The sequence below is a fragment of the Python bivittatus genome, unplaced genomic scaffold (assembly GCF_059951505.1).
Source record: "Python bivittatus isolate LINGU-HERP-01145 unplaced genomic scaffold, Pbiv_v1 ctg000310_np1212, whole genome shotgun sequence".
Classification (NCBI taxonomy): Eukaryota; Metazoa; Chordata; class Lepidosauria; order Squamata; family Pythonidae; genus Python; species Python bivittatus.
In genome coordinates this window covers 12,699,750-12,721,617 of record NW_028277054.1, presented here as the reverse complement: position 1 = coordinate 12,721,617, position 21,868 = coordinate 12,699,750, and the positions used below count along the sequence as shown (strand labels likewise).

General features: G+C 40.9%; 1 protein-coding gene across 1 annotated transcript in view; it reads left to right on the top strand.

Annotated features, from left to right (window-relative positions):
* Nucleotides 1-21,868, top strand: part of LOC103067487 (digestive cysteine proteinase 2-like) — a 37,946-nt gene that overhangs the window by 4,079 nt on the left and 11,999 nt on the right. Inside the window, exons 2-5 of the mRNA XM_007437864.3 lie at nt 5,966-6,025; nt 12,352-12,444; nt 16,312-16,484; nt 19,588-19,831. Coding sequence (XP_007437926.1) covers nt 5,966-6,025; nt 12,352-12,444; nt 16,312-16,484; nt 19,588-19,831 — 570 coding nt within the window. The remainder of the gene's footprint in view (nt 1-5,965; nt 6,026-12,351; nt 12,445-16,311; nt 16,485-19,587; nt 19,832-21,868) is intronic.

Below are 21,868 nucleotides of genomic sequence, written 5' to 3'. Positions count from 1 at the left end.
TATGCCTTCCCATGAATTTAATAGGGTGCTCTTAATGTCAGATTAGAAATTAAAATTCCAGGACTTAAGGTGCTACAGCTAGGGTTTGGAGAGTTTCCAGTGATCGCGGAGACATGGGTTACGTGTTCCCATGCTTCTGCCACTAGATTATTGCACAGTCACACTTGAGCTAAATCCTGCTGAATCAAATGATATTCAATTCTGAGGGAGCATTTTTAGAACTGTGTTGGAAAACAGAATTAAATATGGTTCCTGAGACTGCAGCTGCAACCTGTTTTATGCTAGATCCCTCAAAGCATGGAGCATCTTTTAATATCTGAGGCTGGTATTCCAGCCCCACTGAGATGCTATCCTTGACATGTAAAGTCCATGATCTTGGAAGGAACAGAGATTGGGAGAAGATCCCTTCCATTCTGTCATTGATGTTTTGCTCATTCTCAAATAATTTTGCAACCTGATCTTATCAGGGACTCATCTGATCAGTTTCACAATGACATCCATTCAATTCTCAACCATTTCTCTGCTTATTATAAATAATGGGTACCTTCTCCTAGCAGGGTTGCATAAGAAAAATTAATAGTCCCATAGTTTTGAAATACAATGTATTCAGCAATGTTGGGAAGCTCTGATTGCTCTGAAGGAAAGGTATTATAAAACCAGTCAGGACAAGGAATGAGACATTCTTTGCTTTGAGCAAAAATAGCTTCAGAAACTGGGTTGAAAAGATGTTGTGTGTTCCATGAGTAAGGCTGTCATCACACTGATGGGTTAAATATTGATCCATTTAAAGATGAATATTTGTAATGTGGTTTAGACTAGAGTAGACTAGGAAATTGAAAAAAAACATGCTGGAGAAAAAGCAATGGCAAACCACTTTTGTACTGCTGCCAAGAAAACAACGTACGTATCTCCTTGTAGTCAGGGAAGACAAACTGCCTAACAGTAATTCAGAATGGATGTCATTATAATTTAAAGTGCTTTGCTGGCTCCCTTCAGTGCCTAAGCTAAGTGCTTGTGCTTAACCACTAATTCCTTTGAAGCCTGGGATCTGTGTATTTTAAATATATTTTTCCAGATCAGCCTACCCATTTAATAAGATTTAGGGAGCAGGGGGAACCCTCTATGGACGCCCTATGGTTAGAAATATATACCAGTTGAAAAGCAAATATTTTCAGTTATGGTACTCCTTATGAAACTTGTTCCCTAAGATAAATGTCCTATGCTGGTGCCCAAGTAAAGATCCTCAATTGCTGATTGCTGCTGGATTTTAATTTCTGACAGATTATGTCTAATATTCTCTTTTCATGTTTTTAAGTTTTACATGTTTAGTATAGTCTGAGTGTAAACTGCCCTAATTTTAACAGCTGAATGCTATTGTAGAAACCTCTTATATAAGATGAGCAAATGCATATTTATTAACATTGGGTGAGATCTTTGCACAGACGGAGCCATCATAAGGAAGGAGAGGGGTGTGACACTTGGTTGCACAGCTAGAGAATTAAAATAGATGCAGGTGAAAACTGTAACAGCTGATCTGATCTGGTTGATTCACTGCTAGCTCAGTTATTGTTCTAGAAGGGAGATCTTTTTCAGTCCTGCTATGGTTTTTGCAAGTGTGTGGGATGATAGGGGAAACAGTAAAAGGAGAGGTTATAGAGAAATGTAGGAGGTTGGGAGAGAGATAATTGCCTGTAGATAATGGTCCTTTGCAAAACAGTTGTTGTGTGTGATACATATTTTTTTGAAATTGTCCGTGAAGAATCTCTTGATCTCCATAGAGCTGGAACAACATAGCAAAGCAATGGGAAAGGGAAATAAAAGTCAAATGGAGTGAATGTATGTGTTTTTACACATGTGAGAGCAAGATACTCTGGCTATTCTATATCGCTCAGTGGTAGAACAAGATTTTTCCTTCTTCCTAATGTTGTAAATTTGAGAGTGGATCATGAACGCCAATCATCAACCAAAGGAGATAATGCCACACAACGTTTGCTGAAGTCATCTTGACATATCCCAGAACATTCTTTTGAACAATTCAAAATGATTCCACATTCTCTCTGACTCCTCTTGTTCCTGTTAGTGTCTTAGATCATTTATCTTGACTTATTTTAAGAAATTCTGTAGCAAAGAGGTCCAAAGTGGCACTAAGACTCAGCAAATTCCATGGAGGGTTTGGGGTTTTGTTTTTCTGTCGCAGTATTTCTGTCCATCATGGTTGCCATAGTGTCTGTTTAATTCCTTAGGCCTCACTGTGAGAGCATCATTATTTGTTAAGTGCAGAGATTCACTAACCAGGGATGAATATAGACTAGCAGCTGGAGATGAAGTAGAACCAATTGTGAATTGGAGTGTTAGGAAACAGGGTCATTGACAGCTCACAGCTGCACAAATAGTGTCAGGCTTTTCGACATACTTAGCTGAAACTAACAAACTTACACACAAGAATCCAAGAACTTCTGATAAGCGATGAATTATAGAAAAACCAAGAAGCCATTATGAAAGAACTCTAGCAACTGCCGAATAACAAATTCAAGTTCTGCTTATAGTAATTCGTCTCCAAATTTCTTTTTCTCCCCATTCTTTGTAAACCGATAGAAGCAGTTTTCTTTTGGGTACCAGATAGTTGCCATTTGTTCCTTGTTTTGGTAAAGGCCTAACGTCACATCAGGTTGCTCATTTCTGACAATGTGAAAACTAACTTCCAACTCCAAGTTGAGCAAACCTGATCCCATGCTTTATAGGTGAGGAGCACTGAGATGGATGGATGTAGTTTTTAGGATGAGCCACAACTAATTGTCTTAGACTTGACTTCTCTTCTCTTCTCTTCTCTTCTCTTCTCTTCTCTTCTCTTCTCTTCTCTTCTCTTCTCTTCTCTTCTCTTCTCTTCTCTTCTCTTCCCTTCCCTTCCCTTCCCTTCCCTTCCCTTCCCTTCCCTTCCCTTCCCTTCCCTTTTCTTTTTTGCTGTCAGAATTCCTCCCAAATTCTTAAACTATTGAAAATCAAGAACCTTAGATATCTATCAGTAGATCCTCCACCTCAAACTTCTTTATTCCACCTTTTGGAACAGGAAGTCTAAAAATGAGAAGATAGAAGATAGGGAAGAAAGAGGAAAAATATATATTTGGAATTATCAGGAAAAGTGCTGTCTTGGAAAAAAAATGAAGGAAGAGCACATTGTCTTGAGAAGCTGGAAATTAAATGATTCCTTATGGAACATGTAAATATCTCAACTGCTCAGCCCTGCCTGGGAGTCAGTAGTAATCAGGAATATTTAATTTGTACCCGCTTCTTCTGCTCTGTACCCAGCCACTTTATATGGAGATGACAAGAAAGCAAAGGGGATGGAAGGGGATGCTGTAAGGCTTGTCTTCCTAGGTGGTAGCTGTTTATCTCCTTCCACAGCAAGTAGCCCTTCTCAAATCTGCAAATTAGGGGCTTGTTCTGGTTATAGAAAATGCTGACTTTAAAGAAAGGATCAGCCTCATTTTCAGGGTGTGTTACCTTGTTTTTGTGATTGGATCAGGGTTGTGTTTTCCCAACTGAAGTGGCTTAATAACAGGGATGAATCTTACAAGAACTGGTATTCCTTGAAGTCTCAGTCAAAGTGAGTGTAAGCTGAAACTGATCAAATCTACTGTGTCTGGTTTCACACAATAATTGGACTAAGTTATAACGAGATCGAGGATAGCTTGTGAGAATCCAGCCATTGTCTTACCATATTGTCTGAGCCAGGCTGTCACTTTAAGCTATAATATGGTTTATTTAAATGTTTGGACATAGGATGTTAATGAGAATACAGGGGCTGTGTTATTGTTAACCTCGGTTTTGCATGGTATCTAACCCCAACCTTTGAGTCTGGACTCAGTTTCTCTTTTGTTTGCTTTTCTTTTCCTCTTTTTTTTTTTTTTAGTCTTCTTGTCTCAAATGCCTATTTCCTCATGCAATTTCCAGCCTTGAGGGTGAGATGGAAGCTTTCCCTTGAAAATCTACCCATTCTCCTCTACCAGCCAACTGCCATTTTTGCTTGTTGCATTTTTAGTAAGACAGTGCTATTTATTTTATTGATACTACTACCTCTATGCGGCTCCGATCAAGCAAATCTAAATCAAGCCCCATAATATGCCAAGATCATCATCAGAATATTACAAATCGTCATAAAAATGTAGATACAATGCTGATACCATAGTGCCCATCACTCATGCCTGTCAAAATATAAATTCTTCTCAGTCCCTCAGTCCCCAAGACTTTGGGAACAAATGAGGCTTAATTAATTTCCAGAATACCCTGAGCATAGCAGTTTTTCTCATTTTGTTGGGGGACATACGGAGTTCTACGAATGGAGAGCCACAGCAGAGAACGCTTGCTTCTGAACTCCCTCCGGCCATGCACCCTGATGAATGTGAGAGGTCACAAGGTGGTTGGGAACGAAACTGGAGCAACAATAGATGGGAGAGGAGTTCATTAGTAGCTTACATCATAAATGGCAGCTCAGTCCAGGCTTCTAAAAGACTGGACAGAAGAGACGAAAAATGTACAACGAGACTCTTTAAAATTTATTTATTTTTATTGTTTTTAAAATAATAGAAAAGAACAAAATACAAAGATAATCATGATAGAAATACATACATTGGCAAGGAAGGGAAAAAACCACATATCAAGTGCTGTAAATTTTTTTTTAAAAAAACAGAAAAAAGAAGAAAAGAAACAAAATATATCTATAACAGCAAACAGTTTCACTTCTATATATCCTTATCGAATGCAAATATTGTGCAAGTATGAATATATTTATTTCTAAAACGCTTATATAACTGTCATGCTTTTTTTTAACCTCCTGTATTTTGTATAAATGAACCTTATATTTCATTATACTGATCCAGACAAAGTCGACGTCTATAGGCAATCCGCTCATAGGTGGCAATGTACAACGAGACTCTTAATGACTCCTTAATAACAGACATCTAACTGGAGGTGTCTATGCCAGGTTCCAAGATTCTGTCCCTTGTCTCCTGATTGAGATTCTTGCTTCCTTGCCCTGAGTTCCAAAGCTTGGCAGGGGAGACTGAGAATCTGCGGTTTGGAGCTTGGAGATCCTCTACTCTAGTATGCACAATCTGCAGGCATCTTTGGTAGGGTAGAGTCAACCTAAATCCGGCTTTCCGAACTTGGCATCTTCCAGATGTGTTGGGTGTGCAGTTCCCTAATGAGGGGAACCAGGTTGGGGAAGCAGAATTAAACTATAAATGCAATAAACTCTGGCGGTGTGAAAGAACAGCATGCTAATGTGGATCATTATTTTTGTTATTAGTGATGGAGCAAAGCTAAATAAACTTAACTCTGCCAGCTATTTTTAATACCATACAGTTATTGTTGTTGCCTGATATGTGGGTATCTACCAGAGTGAGAAACATCCTGTTTGAAATGTGCAGGCACTTTGCATACATTATCTCACTGTAATCAATACAGCAACCCTTGCTTATAAATCTGCATTATGGTCCCCTGTATTGCAGATAGGAAGACTGAGGCTGGAAGACCTGCTCATTCCTAATTTGTTCCAAGGTGACTCAATTACAAATAAGAAATAAAAGCAGGATGATACTGATTTTCTTATTGTGATCTAATTGCACGTACAATAACAAATACTGTAGCAAGAAGACTCTGGCTGGGGTTCATACATTGTGCTAAACATAACTGTGATTGGAATAAACCACAGTTGGCCACATTTATGCAACATACTGAACCATGCCCCTTGGTTTATTAATGGAACAGCTTGATTCACACAATGCACTAAGCCCAAAAACAAACAGACCATGATATGGCTTATCATATATGAACCCACTCATAGCAATACTGCCATGCTAGCCACCTCCTCTAGGTTCCTCATTCTATATTCGCTTGTTTCTGCAGAGAATCTGATGACAATGTGATGCATTCAATATTACATTCACCTTTATTTTCTCTTATTCAGGAAATGGGTGCAATTATTCTAACACAACCCCAGATTTTGGAGCCCTCTATCATGTCAAAGGTAAGGTGCATTCAGGGTGCCTTTTTGGAAGCCATTGACCAACACTTCTTAATCGTTTTCATTGACACTGACTAAAAAATCAGACCAGGGTAACCCAGCCACCCAGTTTTTAAACCACGTTTGTCATTTCTCCCTTGCTGTTCCTATTATATAGAATAGTGGTGCTGAATCTGATCTTGAACCTCTGTTTATAAACAACCGTGGGTAGCTGTTATCATGGAGTTAATGCTGCGAGCTTCTCTCCAAGCAGTGTAATGCACACCTAGGAATTTGCAAATATCCTTTGGACCATTATTTTTATTTTATTTATTTATTATCAAACTTGTATGCCGCCCATCTCCCCCAACGGGTGACCATTACCACTTTGGATATTGGTGACTGCACCTGTTGACTTTCTGGTGGCATATCATATAATTCTCCTATTTGGTCTTCTGTGGTACAGGTGGAGAATCTGTAATCTTCAAGATGTTCTTGAATTCCAGACCCGTCAGCTCCAGCTATCATGACCTTTGGTTAAAGGTGATTGCGGTTATAACCCCACAACATCTGGAGGGCTGTAAATTTTCCACTCCTGCTCTAAGGAGACAGTTTTATATGTATTTCCCTGAGAATAAGTCCCACTGAATTTGTTAAAGATCAAACTTTCAGATAAATGCAATCGGGTTCAAATGCTGCGCAAAGCCATGGTTTGTTTAATGATTTGCTGGCTTTACACCCACCCTAAGCCATGTTTATAAATGACAGTGGCTAGGTTCACTCAATATATGTTAAGCCAATAACCATCCAGATTTGGACTTACCGTGACGTGAAAGCCCACCAGTGAAGGGCTGGAACAGGCCAAGGTTTCAGGGTTCAAGTTTCACTGCATGCCAAGGGTATACAATCACCTAGAAGAAAATAATTGCCTGTCTAGAAATAGGAAGTGTGCACCCTTAATACTGCCTTTTCTTTCATGAACATTTCTCAATGCTATCTTTTGCAACCATCTTTGTGAAGTAGAGTACCCAGTTTAGGCTATCTTTTATTACCGTGGGTTATGGGTGTATAGAAAATGCAAGTTTGCACCAGTAAAGATTTGACAGGAAGCAAAACTTAGACTATAATTGGTATCTTCCCCTTAGCCAAATAAAAACAGGTGGGGAGCTTGTCAAAATCCTGCTAACCTAGTGAGGCAGAATTTTCTCAGGGGAGTGTCTTGCTTTCAGCTTCTCCCCCTTTTTTCTTTTTACCTGAGTAAGTTTTTGCAAATCTTAGGAGAGATCCAGAGGCAAAAAGATTTATTGTGCCTCATGCATCTTTCCAGGAATGAATTTATCTGAGGACAGGATCTTAAATGTGCTGAATCAAAGTGTGAAAATCACCAATATATATTAGAACAGCCTTTGGAAATTTGGCCATCAGATTATCCCTTACCTCTACAAGAGGGACGGTCCTTTTGAAGTCATGCAAAGTGTCTCTCTTGTTTTGGCACAGGAACTCACAGGTGCACAGAGGTTAATAGCTGAGTGGCAAATCCCAGTTGTATATCATTGCTCTAGGCCAGTGTTTCTCAACCTTGGCAACTTTAAGATGCATGGACTTTAGCTCCCAGAATTCCCCAGCCAGCATGGCTGGCTGGGGAATTCTGGGAGTTGAAGTCCACGCATCTTAAAGTAGCCATGGTTGAGAAACACTGCTCTAGGCTGAAAAACCATACATTTACCCAGTTTTCAAACTTCACATTTTTCTTGGAAGGAAAATGCATGCAGAGGAAGTTTATATGACATCATTTCTTTTTCTTCTGCCTGGAATTTTTGTCCAGTCGACATGGTTTTCCATCTGCAACCCTCCTGTCTTCTGCCCTATTGTTTCAGCATTCCATGCCATCTTTTAAGGAGGAAACTCTGGGAGAGTTCATTTTTAAAATTCAGCTTTGGGCTCAGTACGCTGCTTGAATCTAACCATAGTATCCTGCAGCCTGTAGTTTAAGGCTTACTGGGCTATGCATACCCAGTTGTGGTTTATTAAAAACACAGTTAAATTACAATTTGACTTGAAATATAGTAAAATACCTGCTTTAATTAAAAATGTGGCTATGAAACATGGCAAGACATCCAGGAGCATGATGTCATTGGTGGGGTGCAATTTGATTGGGGCCATTTCCTAATCATTATCTTCATAGTTCTATCCATATAGCAGAAGGACACAGAACTAGAAACAATACTGTGGCTAATTAGCAGGGACAGCCCCAAAGGGAGAGGCCTTTGGTTGCTCCAACGTAACCCTTTTAAAGTACAAGGCAGTAGCAGAATAGAGAGGGAAAGGGGGACACCCTCTATTCCCCCCTCTATTCTGTACCTTGAAAGAAACCATTTGGTGGACAGGGATGATGTAGCCAACAACTTGCATCCCCAATATATTGTGATGGTATGTGGGAATGACCGTGGGAGGCAGGAGGAAGAGCCACAGCCTAGGCAATAGTGTGATAAACGACGTTTGAGTTCAAAGGAGGAGAGGTGGCGTCTCAGAAGGGACCCTCCCTAGTTTTTGGGAGAGTAAAAGTAAGGGGCGGGAGAGATACTCCCAGACTTACAAGATTCTGTTAATGTAAGCTTACCATAAAGATAGAGCTAGTGTATTCGTTGTCATGCTTCTCCCCTGGACTACCTGAAAGGATTAACATATATGCAAAATGCCTGGCTTTGATCTATTATGTTCATATGGATTCTCATTTGGGAAAATAGGCTGCCTTTGTTATCATTCAGAAAACTGAGTCCAGTAGACTTCTACAGGGGTTTCTCAACTCTTCTTCCCTCAAACTAGAATGAACATGATGGCTTAAATCTTTCCCAATGCATCCCCCCTTACCAGAACAAAATCCTGAAGACGATGTTTCAAGTCAAAGTTGATTGGGATCAACCATTACAAACCTGAGAAAAGCAAGGTGTGGACAAATAGGACTGTCAATGGGAGGACCTCTCGTTCCTGAAAGCCACCCTCTTCTCCTATCCAGAGCATGTCTCCTTCATGACTGATTTGTGATCCAGGCTTTTTCAAACAGGCTCTTGTTTTCCTTGTTTTCCAGTTTTTTAGGAAACCCCTGAGCATCTAAAGGACCTGTGATAAAACCAACCTCACAACTGCTCTGAGTCAGTTGTGGCACATATGTGATTGATTGATTTGTATACCTCCATAATCAACAAAAGACTCCTGGTGCTTATGTGATGACTGGTTATTAGAACTGTCAATCAAAGCATGGTAACACAGGGCACTGCCTCCCAGTTTATATTCTGGAAGTGGGGGGAATTGAGGACAGGGGTATTTGGGAGGTGTGAATGGAAGGATGGGTTGAGGGAGCCTCGTAGTCCTAATCAAACCTCCATCTGTCAAAGTGATGAATTTATGGGTGCATATTTAGTGCCAGAGAAAGGTAGGATTGACAGCTTTTGGATAAATTCTAATATTAGGGGCACTTGTTTGCAATCCATTTTAAGTTATTTAATAAAAGTTAATCCATTTCCTTGTTTAAATGCTAACAGAGAGCTAGAACAGTTCTGTATCCTCCTCACATTCCACCTCGTCCTGTTGTCTCAGAGAGAGGGAGGGAGGGAGGGAGAGAAATAGAGGAGAAAAACTAAAGCATTTCTACATCAGTAGTTCCTTTGAGAGTTGAAGTCCACACATCTTAAAGTAGCCAAGGTTGAGAAACATTGACTTAGCTTATCATCCATACCTCTCTCTCGTGGATAACCCCATGTTTTACAGCTAAGTGGTTTCAAGTTGCCATAGTTGAGTTGAACTTCCGGTTTAAAGTCTGGCTGATACAAGAAGAGGTGGTTAATCAGAAATGGAAATAAAGTTTTCCAAACTTCTCACAGGCAACATTAAGAAGGTGGTGAATATGGAAGTTTAGGTAGGTAGACTTACTTCAGCTGTTTTAGACCCTCAACCATATGTTAGCTATAATCTGGAACCATGGTTTTTCCCAACATTCCTGGAATACTCTGACAGATATAGAAGAGGACACAGAATGGAAATTTATCTGGGATTTCTTTCACCCAGACCTGCAAACATACATACTGGAATTCTTTTTAAAAGCAAAGCTGTTTCTATGCCATCTGCATGGCAATGATCCGGGTTGGCCCATCATCTGCTTTCTTATTTAATAAAAACTATGCCTGATCCCAAACATTCTTCCTTCATTATTTCCCTAGCAGTTCTTGCTCAATTTGATGAAAGGAAATGTATTTTGGAGGTTCTTTTAAAGAAGAAAAAAGGTGCACACACATGGACAATAGTATTCCTGGCTCTGCACCACTACACCATTACACCAAACTGGCACCAGCAATCGAAGAAGCCCCAAAACACCATCAAGAGAAATTCTCAAACCATTTCCATGCATCCTGAGAATAAGGAATAAAACCAGGAGCCCCTTTTTCAGGGGAAGAAAAATGATGGAAAATTGCAAGGAAGATTTTGACCCCGTGTTAGTAGAAACCAAATCAACTGTCATGTGTCAGCTGACCAGCTGAAAAAGAGGGATTTGTCAGAACATGTGCAGGAACAATGAATTATTGATCCCCAGACTGGGTATCTAGCCCATGATTAATGCGAAGCAAGTCTTAGCGTGTTACAGAAATGGGTCAGCGACTTCAGTGTCTTGACTCGTTTCCCCATCATACAAAAGGCATAAAAAGGCTGAATGTGGGTGCACAAAATGTGCTTATTCTGGTGCTTAAATCAGGATTGGTCTCATTGAGGTAACTCTTTTGTAAGTAAGGCTGAAAATGCTCTCCACGAATGCATAATAGGAGAACACATCAGCTTGCTTTGGAGAAAAAAAAGTAACTTAAATGTTTAATTTATATTTACCTCCTCATAATATATGTGAGCAAGGCAGTTGCACAACAACAGTTATGGATGTTCCCATCTCACCAGGCATTTAGAATAGCCATGATAGAACCCGAGAGATTGCTGAACGCATTTTCAAAACACCCAGAATGTGAATGTGCCCTACTTCCAAGAAAATGGCATGCAAATTAATAGTTGTCAATGCAGCGTCTCTTGTGTTGCCGCCTAATTGGAAAAGTTGCTCCAGGAGTTTAAGATTGAACAGACCTTTGTGGAGTTCATGTCTTTCCTTTGTGATGCTTGTGGGCTGGAAAATACCACTTTTCTGTTCACCCTTGTTTTTTCAGCTAGATTGCTTGTTAACGTTAAGGAAATGTTAGGAACAAAGTTTGGAAAAAGTGGTTTCCGAAGGTCTTTTACATAAGTAGATCCAATAGTTTTTACGTAAAGATTGACAGATTGTTGGAAGCCTGTGGGGTTTTGCTCGACATTTTGGATTTTCCCCTCTTTTCCTCCAAATTGTTTTTACAGCTTACCACTTCCCCCAAACACTCACCTTGGTGGCTTTGAGCAAGCTACTGTTGATTTTTTTTATTGATGTAGGTCACTGATTAGCCAGTATGATGCCCATTCTGGATATAACAACTTAAAAGAATTAGCATAATGATCATGACGCTAATGCAGGTCACTGTCCCCAACTGGCATTGTTTGAATGTGCTGGACTTAACTCCCAGAATCCTTAAACTGAGATACCTTGAGTGCTTGGAGAATTTTAATCTGCTATATAGCATTCTGATTAGTTGTATTAAAAAGACTAACAGCCTTTGCTATATTATTGCCATAAACTGCTTCTTTCTTAGGAGATCTGTATAACATTAAGAATTGCCACTGGGGTATTTTGTTTTCTTCTTCCCTCCTCACCCATTTTTCTTTTTGTGCTGTTTCTTTTTGGCTTGCAAACCTCAAAGAAGGCTGTCCCTTTTTGAATCTGTAAGTTCTTCTGGAGTCATTCCAGGGAAACTGTAGGATAGAAATGCTTTCAACAAAAACGCTATAAATAAAAAGTTAATTTCTCACCTTCTTTTGGAATTTGTTGCCACTCAATTACGGTGGCCCCTGGAACCCATGACAGATTAAGTAGGCAGACAGCAGATCAGTGGCCAGTAGTGATGAGAACTAGACCTGGAGCCTCCATATTCAGCAATGGTCTATCTCTCACTACCTACATGCTAAGGATCAACAGTGTAGGGTATCTACACTAGCTTCATGTCTTGTTTGAATTAGCATCCAGTGCAAAATCACATTCTGAGCAAGAAGAATGAGGGATCTGTCCAACCTCGAATCTGTTTGCAGCCTCAAAATGTAAATAACCAAGTAAATATAAAACAAGCTTGTCTGATATCCGTTTCCATAATTAGAAGATAACCCTAAATTTAGTGGTGCTTCCACCTACAGCAAATGGTTGATTTATCCAAGTCTCTCCTTGTGTCCTGCAGGAGTCATCAGTCTCCCTTATGCTGAAATTGAAGAACCATTTGAAGTCTGGTACAACCTTACTGGCAACAAGAGTCGCATCGAATACTATAATGGTAAGAAGCTGGTGCCCTCCATAAAAGGGGAGAACCAGCAGATTTAGCCTTGGGTAAAGAAAACGCCCAGAACGGTTCCTCTGACTGGGGACTTTTAATTCTGGATTGGCTTTAGTGACAAGCCCTTTTGGGTGTGATATGGTATGTATTGTTTAATTTTACTTGATTTAATTAGTTATATAAAATCAGTAGGTTTTATAAGATGAAGTAGATCTATTCTTTTTATTGTAAAGTAGCTACCTCTCTGGCATTTCACTATTCCCTTACAGATGGCTTTGATATATCTACTTCGCATTTGGTATATTCAAATGCAACTGATATTCCTTTATTTCTGTTCTGTGCTTAATTTTTAAATGCAAAATAAGTTATTGTTAGTATCAGTATTATTCAGCAGGCTAGTTGGTGATGCAATGTTAGGCGAGACTATCTCATCCATCAGAGCGTGAATTGTGTGAGCGAAATAGTTTGTGCAAATTGTATAGATTTATTTTACATTGCATAACATTGGTTGTCTTGCACATGGCAGAGGGTTGGGCTGGTCCCTCTTGGGAGGGGGGGAACATAAAGGGGGGAACATTCCTCCCTCTCGGGATCCTTGTCCCCAGGGGGCAACCACAGAAGGCAATGGCACACACTACAACAATGGCATTGGCTTACTGGATCAAGGCTTGAATACAATTGTCCCTTTAGATTTCTCAAGCTCAGCACAGATAATTAGAGGTACACATTGCTGATCAACATGATTTTCCCAACTAATGCAAGCAGAGAGGTTATCTAAATTATTAATCAGATAGTTATCAAAGTTGTCTTGTAGCTTCTTGATTCCAGAAAGATTTCTTAGGGTGGAAAAGATAGTGAGCGAAACAGCAAGCAAAAAGCAGCAGATAAAACAGCTGTAACTAGAGAAGTTCTTACACACTATATGCACACCCTTACACGCTTCACACACATATACCCAGAGCTCCTCTTGTCTCCTAATTTATAACCTGAAAGTGTTGGACTCTGGCTAGCCGATTTTCATCAATCTTGTCATGAAATATTGTTACAATCTAGAAGACAGTTAACCGAGTGGTCTAGTTGGTCTCAGTCAGCTCTTGATCATAGTCATCCTGATTTATGGTACTTTTATCCATCAGACATACTTTGACCTTCTCCTGATCTTTGGCAAATCCTTCTTGTAGTCCACCCTAGTATGCTGTTGCATTTCCATCCGCACGTGTGTTCAGATGGACATATAATTCCTTAAGCTAATTAGCCATCATGATTGCTAGAAAAGGTGGTTTGCTGAGCCAGCTTGCAAAGAGGTTACCTTCTGTTCAAACATAGATTCTCTCTGGTTCAGCTAGCCCTGGTTTTTGGTTATCCAAAGAACTTTCCCACAGTTTGTTCCAACTCCACAGTTCTATGATTAACACTGAAAAAGCAGGAAAACTCAAGCCCGGTAAAGACCCGATGGAATGAATCTCAGTGAAAAGAGTACATGTGTTTTGAATGCAGAAGGTCCAGGGTTCAACTCTTGATAATTCCACTGCAGAAGGCTCCAATTTAAATTAGTGGAGTGGCGCTGCTAAGATCTGGTTCACAAATTGCATTAAAGTGTGTGTAGTTTGGACTTTGTGTGATGGGTGAACCTTGCCTTTGGGACTTAAACCATGATTTATGGCTTTTTATGTTATGTGGACCTAGTCAGTTGTGATGGTTTCTCCAAACTGATGGTAAAACACTCTCCCCCCCCCACACACACATGTGAGCTGCATTCATTACCAAACGTATGAGATGCCCCCCCAAACCATGGTTGTAGACTGAGCTCAGGCAGCACAGAGTTGCAACTGAGCATAGGGAGGCAACTGAGCTAGGTGACTACAAGGGCAGTTCCGCAACTGATAAAGACTTCCAGGAGACTCATTGGGAGAAGATATGGCCATCTCTCTAGTGGCCTTCTATCTCATCTCTATATGGAGAGGCACTGATGAATGCATTCCTATGCATTCATCAGTGCCTAATGAATGCATTCCTATGGAAGAAACAGATTTAGGCATAATCCTCTAATTTGTCAGGGAACATGAAATCTCTTCTGATCAGGTCTGATGACTTCATGGACACATCCAAGTAGTTTTACAGACCACAACAGAGAATTGGCTTGCCGTTAGGCTCTTCTGGTTTTTTGTTTTTTGTTTTACTTCCCAGTCCAGCCTAAAGCCCTGGGATTTCCTGGCGGTTTTTCTTCCAGCCTAATTTCCTGAGATCAGCCAAGGTTGACTAGATGCTGCCAGCTAGATGAGCAATGTGTCACTTGGAACACAACAAATGGAAAAGATTACATGTGATGGAATTCTCTGCTCCTGGGTATGGAGATGGTGACTTCCAAAATATTCCAGAACAAGAATAAATAGACATTTCTGTGGTACCAGCATTACTGTATCTCCATTAAAGCAAGACCCATTAGAAAAAAGATCAAAGGGAACAGGGAGGACCTGCTTTAACAGGCTCACTGATAAGTGAGGGTCAAGGTACACATATCCAGTTTCCAAGACTCTAGCTTCTCTCCTCTCTAGAGTCCTTGGGGTTCTCTTTTATTGGTATCTCCTCATTGCAAAAACCTTGACGGCTCTGACTCCATGAGAATCTTCCTCTCTTGCTGATCTGAGGGGTTGATGCCAAGAAATCTTCAGACAGCTGTATATATATCAGCTTCACATTAGAAGTACATAGGAAGCCGTAGCATTCTCTTATCCGGTACTGCACTATTTGTCCTTGTGCTGGGCTGAAAATCCCCCCCCCCCCGCCACAAGACCATTCATCTCCTACAACAGCAGTATTTTAAGGGCACTGATTGCATTTTTCAGGGTGGGGAGGGGAGACTGATCCTGACAAGAGATGAAGAGGAAGTTTATCACAATAACGACATGCTACCTCCTGAAAACCATGAGAAATTTCTCCCACTCCTCCCAAGATCACCAGTGTCTTTAGGCTTCAGATTTGCCCCCTCTCACCCAAAATCAGCTTGTCCATTCAATTACCATTGAACATAAAAGACATTTCTTTTTTTTCTTATTTTCTATCTTCTTTTTTTTCCTTTTAATTTTTTGTACTTCTATTGTATTGAAGCAGTCTAAAATAATATGTATGTATGTATGTATGTATGTATGTATGTATGTATGTATGTATATATATAAAAACCTTTTGAAATGTGCCACCAGATTTTGTCTGCAGAGAAATTCTGGGATGGTTTCTCTGAATTTCCCCAGGGGAAGGAGAATCCTCCAGTGCTGTCTCAAGGACAGAACTCTAACAGTGACAGTAATGTCACTCTGAAAAAAGTCCCGTAGGAGAATTTCCTCCTCACATCTTTTCCTGTGATTGAATGGAAACGTAGGAAGCCCAGGAGAACTGCAGATCACTAGAGAGAGCTTTGACTAATGCTTCACCCGCCTCATTGCTAAATGAGTGCAAGAAACCACATTCCACCGGGGAAAATTTCTCCAAAGTGCTCTTCTCCTTCGACACAATTTCTTTCTCTTTCATCCGACTGAATGAGAAGTGGGAGAAAAAAGCGCCTGTCTTCTCTGTTGCGTTCTTGTTCATCTTGGGGATTGGGGGTGTACAGAAATCCAGACTTGAAGGGAAATTGTGATTTGGACCATGCGTGGATATGCTCCAAATTATATTTTGCCCTTTGGATTGGGATCTCTGCACAAGGGAGGGTTACTCAGAAGCAGTTTCAGGGTGACTTCCTGCTACATAATCTCTTTACTTGGGAATGCCAGAGATCCCCAGTCTGCCTGCAAAGTGAGTACTTGGTGGCTCAGCCACATTTTTTTCTCTTCATTTTTTGTTTACCAGTTGCTCACTTTGTCATTTTTGCAGGCCAGGTGGTGACGTTGCAGCTTGGGTGTTTAGAGCCCTATGGTGCCTTGTTCAAGATTACACCAGCAACCACAGAAAATGTGGTTAATATTCAGAAGTGCTTCTTGTTAAATGGCACCAAAGAAAGTCACGTGAGGCCACAAGGAGTATTTCCTGACATGAAAGATTTCAAGGTGAGTCAGCAATGCTCAGCAGCTAGAGAAGAAAATGGAGCTCAGTGCTTGGAGCTGGAAAGCTGTCTGGATGATCTTTGGGAAGAGGCACTGCCTAGCTTCACACAGCTGCTGTTTCATGGTTTGTGAAATGGGCCACAGTATCTGAGTTATCACATCATGCTAAACCATAACTAGGGTCCACAAATCACAATGGTTGGGCTCCCATGACACATGAAGGAGAAACCAAGCAAATCTTATTACTGTTGAGTTCCAACATCATGCTAAGCTGTGGCCTGTTTTTAATCATGGTAGCCAAGCCAAACCAATCTTATGGCTTAGTGTGTTGTGGGAACATATCTTGTGTCTTAACATGATGTGACAACCAGGTTATCTTAACCTGAGTTGCTTATGACTAAATGTGAACTACTTGCAGGGTAGGGTTGGGTTAAATCAGATGAAAGTTGTGAAGCATTTTGGCAATACAAAGTGTTCTCCACTTGGTTCGGAGTGGGCAGAAATAGGGGGTTATTTGCCAGTTTGTGGTGTGGTAACTAGGCTGGTCCACACTGAACCAGGCATCCTGTATCTCTGTCTTTTCTTACTGGGATGACACATGAGGAACTCCTCCCTATGAAATGTTTTATTTCTGCTTTGATGTTAATGTCTTGCACAATTTTTTTTTAAATGTGAGTAATTTCACACTTCTGCCAAACACATTCCTGTAAGACTGAACTTGGGAAAAGTATAGTTCACGTTGCAAATTTGTTGTGGCATTTTGTGTGGACAGTGAGCTATTTAAATTGTAGCTTTCTGCGTCCTGTTTGACAAGTGTTGGCAGCACTTGACCAAGAGCTAGATTCACCCATCATGCAAAACAATAATTGTAAACATGGCTTGTGGAACAAGGTGTAACTTGCTCATACATTGTACTAAGCTATAAACTATGGTTTGGAGGCCACAATGGCCAGATTCTCCCAAATTGCTAAGCCAAAACCAAAACTAACCACACAGGTTGGATTGTTGTAGTACACGCAAAATCATAATGTGGATTTTATGGTTTGCTAGCATGTTGTGTAAACACAGTGAATGTGATCTGTAAATCATGGCTAATAACCTGGACTTGGTTAAATTGTAGTTTACTTAGGAAATAAACAACCATCTTAGCCATTGGCTAGGATGTGAGCCTCTGTGGTTTCAGAAAATATTTTTTCCTACCCCACCTGGAGATGTTGGAGGTTTTTTCCATGCAAAGCAGATCTTCTGTCACTGAGTTGCAGTCTCTCTCCAGATCACCTGCTTTTGGAAACCAGTCCATCCATGATGGTTCCAAGAATTGCTATACCTTCTGCAACCCCAGTTCTTTCAAAAGACTGTGGGAAACACTCACATCCCAGCCCTCCTCTCTTCCTGTAGGCCTGAAAAAGCTGTTCTGATTGAGAACAACACACGGGCAGATCCTCAGCCAGTCCTTTGCTTAGTGAATCAGTCACTTCCTTCTGCAGCAAAACTGCTTTTACCCATGCCAAGTTTCTAATAAAATTGCAAAGCAGGCTTTGCCCAGATGCTGTGCCTTGACAATAATGAAATCTCTTTCTGCAATGGTTGTTCAAAGTGGCATTTGTCACAGAGAGGACACATCTGATGACCTATGCCAAATCTCTGCCTGGTAGAGTGTGATGCAACAGATGTGGGGAAGAAACTTTGGAGTGTTGTTTGGCTACTTTGCTAATACAAGACTCAAAATCCACATTGCCTGCCTTCAAAGACCATATCTGAATCATTGGCAGCCTGTCTTTCCTAAGAGCTGCCTTAGAAACTGTATTTCTTGGGCTACTTGGGATGTTGGCAACCAGCTATCTGGTTGGAAGCAGCTAGGAAAACCAAAAACCCGTAGGAGATAGAGCTATTCTTTGACCTGTCCAAGGAGTGACATGAGTTCCTAAGAACCTGCTACCCAGCTGGTTTTCCTTTAGATGAGAAAGCACTCAGGAGAATGGGTGGGTAACATCCATTCCACTTATAAATTAAAGCTGTGCCAGTTGGGGGAAGGCACAATAATTCAATAGTAGAGCTCACGCTTTCTTTGTAGATGTGCCAAATTCAACACCTGGTATCACCAGCGATCATTACTTCTGTATGGATTAAATAAGCCATGGGAAATTCTTCTGCCAGAAAACTGAATCGCCAATTGAAAAAGACAGCTAGGAGTACGTAACTCCTGTTAGCCTAAAGACCACCCAGGCTTTTATGTAGCGTGCCAAGGCTACATTCCAAAAGAAGATGAAGACAAAGGAGATTCCAGGGAATTTAAAGTATGAAATAGGTTCTCAAAACCTCTGCAAAGATAATGATTCCCATTGTTTCTTAAACCCACTCCCCAAACTCTAACAAAGTGGGGGAACACTGAAAAATTGGGCTCTGGGTGGGTCTGACGGCACCAAAGAGGACATGGCCTTTTTGCCCCCCTGGGTTTGACTCATGGCTGGGTTCACATATTATCCCAGTGTTTCTCAACCTTGGCAACTTTAAGATACGTGGACTTCAATTCCCAGAATTCCCCAGCCAGCCATGCTGGCTGGGGAATTCTGGGAGTTGAAGTCCACACATCTTAAAGCTGCTAAGGTTGAGAAACACTGTATTATCCTAAGCCATCATGTGGCTTTAGTTTACTATGATGTTTGAGCCTAGCTATATTGTGGTTTGCAAGCCATGAATTCTGGTACAGTAGTTATACAGTTTTTTGCAACCATAGGTTTTAGCAAAATTTGTATAAAATTACAACAATCCATATCAATTCCATATATCCCCTCTAATGTTAACAGCACTATTTGTCAGTGTCTGCTTTTGTATCTTTCTTGCGGCTATTGCAAACAATGCAGCTAGTTTTGTTACATGTTCATCTACATCAGTCAACAGAAAATAGATTTTTCTTCTAAACTAGACTGATTCAGTTGGATTAACAGAGTTGGATTAACTCTGGTGCAGTACCTTGAGCAAATTCAGCCAATTGTGGTTTTTCAGTAGATATGATTACAAGAACCATGGCTTGAATCAAAGAGCTTGACTGGAACAATGCAGTCCATGTGCCTCTTCCAATGGCTTCTCTCTGTTGCCCACCCAGTTTGTAAGAGAAGAGTACTTCAAAGGCCAATACAGTGCTGTGTGGCAGAGCATAACCCACTGGGGCAACAAGAAGAATATCTATACAATGTGGGTGACGAACTCCAGCTGTGGGGTCTCCCCTGTGCATTACGAGATGAAGGGTTACAACAGCTTGCTGGGATCCCACTACGACAAGTATGAAATCGATTACAGCGACTTCTCCAATAGCTTTCCAGCTTCCATCTTTGTCCTGAAACCAAACCGTGAGTCAGAAGCACTATTCCAAAATATTTTGGGAGACGGTCCTTTTGTTTTCACCCATTCTGTGCAGGGTGGGTGACCATTGTTGCAAACTTCACAACTCAGCAGGGATCAGAACCATGTGTCATGCCCAAGCAGACCCTCTTCTGAGACAGAAGCTAAGGGGTAGATTCTCAAGCTAAATCTCCATGTTAAAGGATCGGGTAGCAGCCCATATCAGGTTGTCAGGAGGGCAGAGGGGAATGGCCTTGAAGGATAGAAGGAAGAGCCACTACCAAGGCAACTGCCAATAAAAGCAGGTTTAATAAATATTAACTTTAATATTGCATTGCTGTAATTTTAGTTTTAAGTGGAGAAACTCTTGGTTGGAATGGTAACATGCTTGAAATGAAGGCACATGTTCCCTTTTTTTGGTACAAAGAACAACCATTTTACTGCCCCCCCCTCAAACTGGCAAATAACACCAAGGAAAGATTGCAACAGAGCAGTTGAAAAACCTATTAACATCCATCCATTTATTCTTCTTTAACTTTATCCTGTTTTATGGCCCAAAATGCCTTTTAAAAATTGTTTTCTAAGAACTTTGATGGGAGAGCAAATGACTTACAATTTCATGCCATTAAATGCTCATTCTGCCAAAGTGCTGCTTCCATATAGATTAGCACTGAGCAATCTGTGCCCCTCTGGAAGCTGCTGGACTACAAGTCCCATCATCCCTCACCTTTCTTCAGTTCTGGCTGCATTTGTATATTGCATTAAGCCATGGTCTGTAATAGCTGTGGTAAACTGCAGTTGGCTTTGTATGTGCCACAGGCTGAGCCACAAACCATGGTTTACAAACCACAGTGTCTGGATTCTCAGTCCTAGCAGGCTGAGGCAAAGCCAAATGAGCTCGTATCCTGGTTTAGGGTAATGTACAAACCCTGGCAGTTTCCCAAGCTGGTGGTAACACAACTTCCTTATTTCCTTCTGTGCCCCTTTGCTCTTGCAAACCTCAACAATCATATTGGCTTCCAATTGCCATTTTTCATCTCCACCACACCCACAGTACAGGCCAAAACTGGCTTCAGCCACCCAAATGAAAAAGCAGATTGGAGAATGCCCTGCAGATGACCTTTTCTTTTTTGCAGAGGAAGGGACTCCCAACATTTCATCTAAAAATGATGGATCAGCTAGAGCTAAAGCTCTCATAGATGTGGTTTCAATGTAGATGCTGAAAATGACACTGTCTGCCTTCACCCAGCTTCTCCTCTTTCTTCTTCATCCATTCCACCCCATCAGGTTGTGGCCCACAAGGGCCAAGGGAGCTCACAGGGATATTATATGACGTTAATTGGGACAGTTTTTTATGAGTTGTGTTAAAGAGCTCGAGATACAATCTCCACCCTCTTCATAATCCTCTTGCTGCACCTGGAAATTTACACGCTGCTCTATGTCTTTTAATGGCTTCCTGGCCTGGGGACATCTGCCCTTCCCTTCCCTGTGTTCCTATTGTGACTTGATATTTGGCAACTTGAGTCATGTAAGCTAGGCATAATTTATTCCTGCTAAAGAGAGCAACCTGGCTTAAAGCTGCATTATTAATATTCAGTTTTTACCCTGCTTTTTTTATATATAACTCAAGGCAGCAAACGTACCTAATACTCCTTCCTTCTTCTTTTCCCTACAACAATAACCCCACAACAATGAGGTGGGCTGGACAGAGAGAGAAGGACTGGCCCAAAGTCTCCCAGCCAGCTTTCATGCCTAAGGGAGGGCTAGAACTCACCCTCTCCTGGTTTCTGGGCCAGCATCTTCACCACTACACCAAACTGGCTCTCATGGGGCAAGTTGTTTTGCATTTTGGATCAACACGTCAAAGTACCATAATACGATGATTTCCATGGTACTAGTTCTCATTCCTGAGATCCATAGGACAACAGTAATAGCGTGGTTGATGCTGGAGAACGTCTGTGCCACGTTATATACCTAGTTAACTTCTTGGTTTGGGGTAAAAGGTGCTTCCTTTGTGGAGCTCTTTCATGCAGGCATTTAAATCA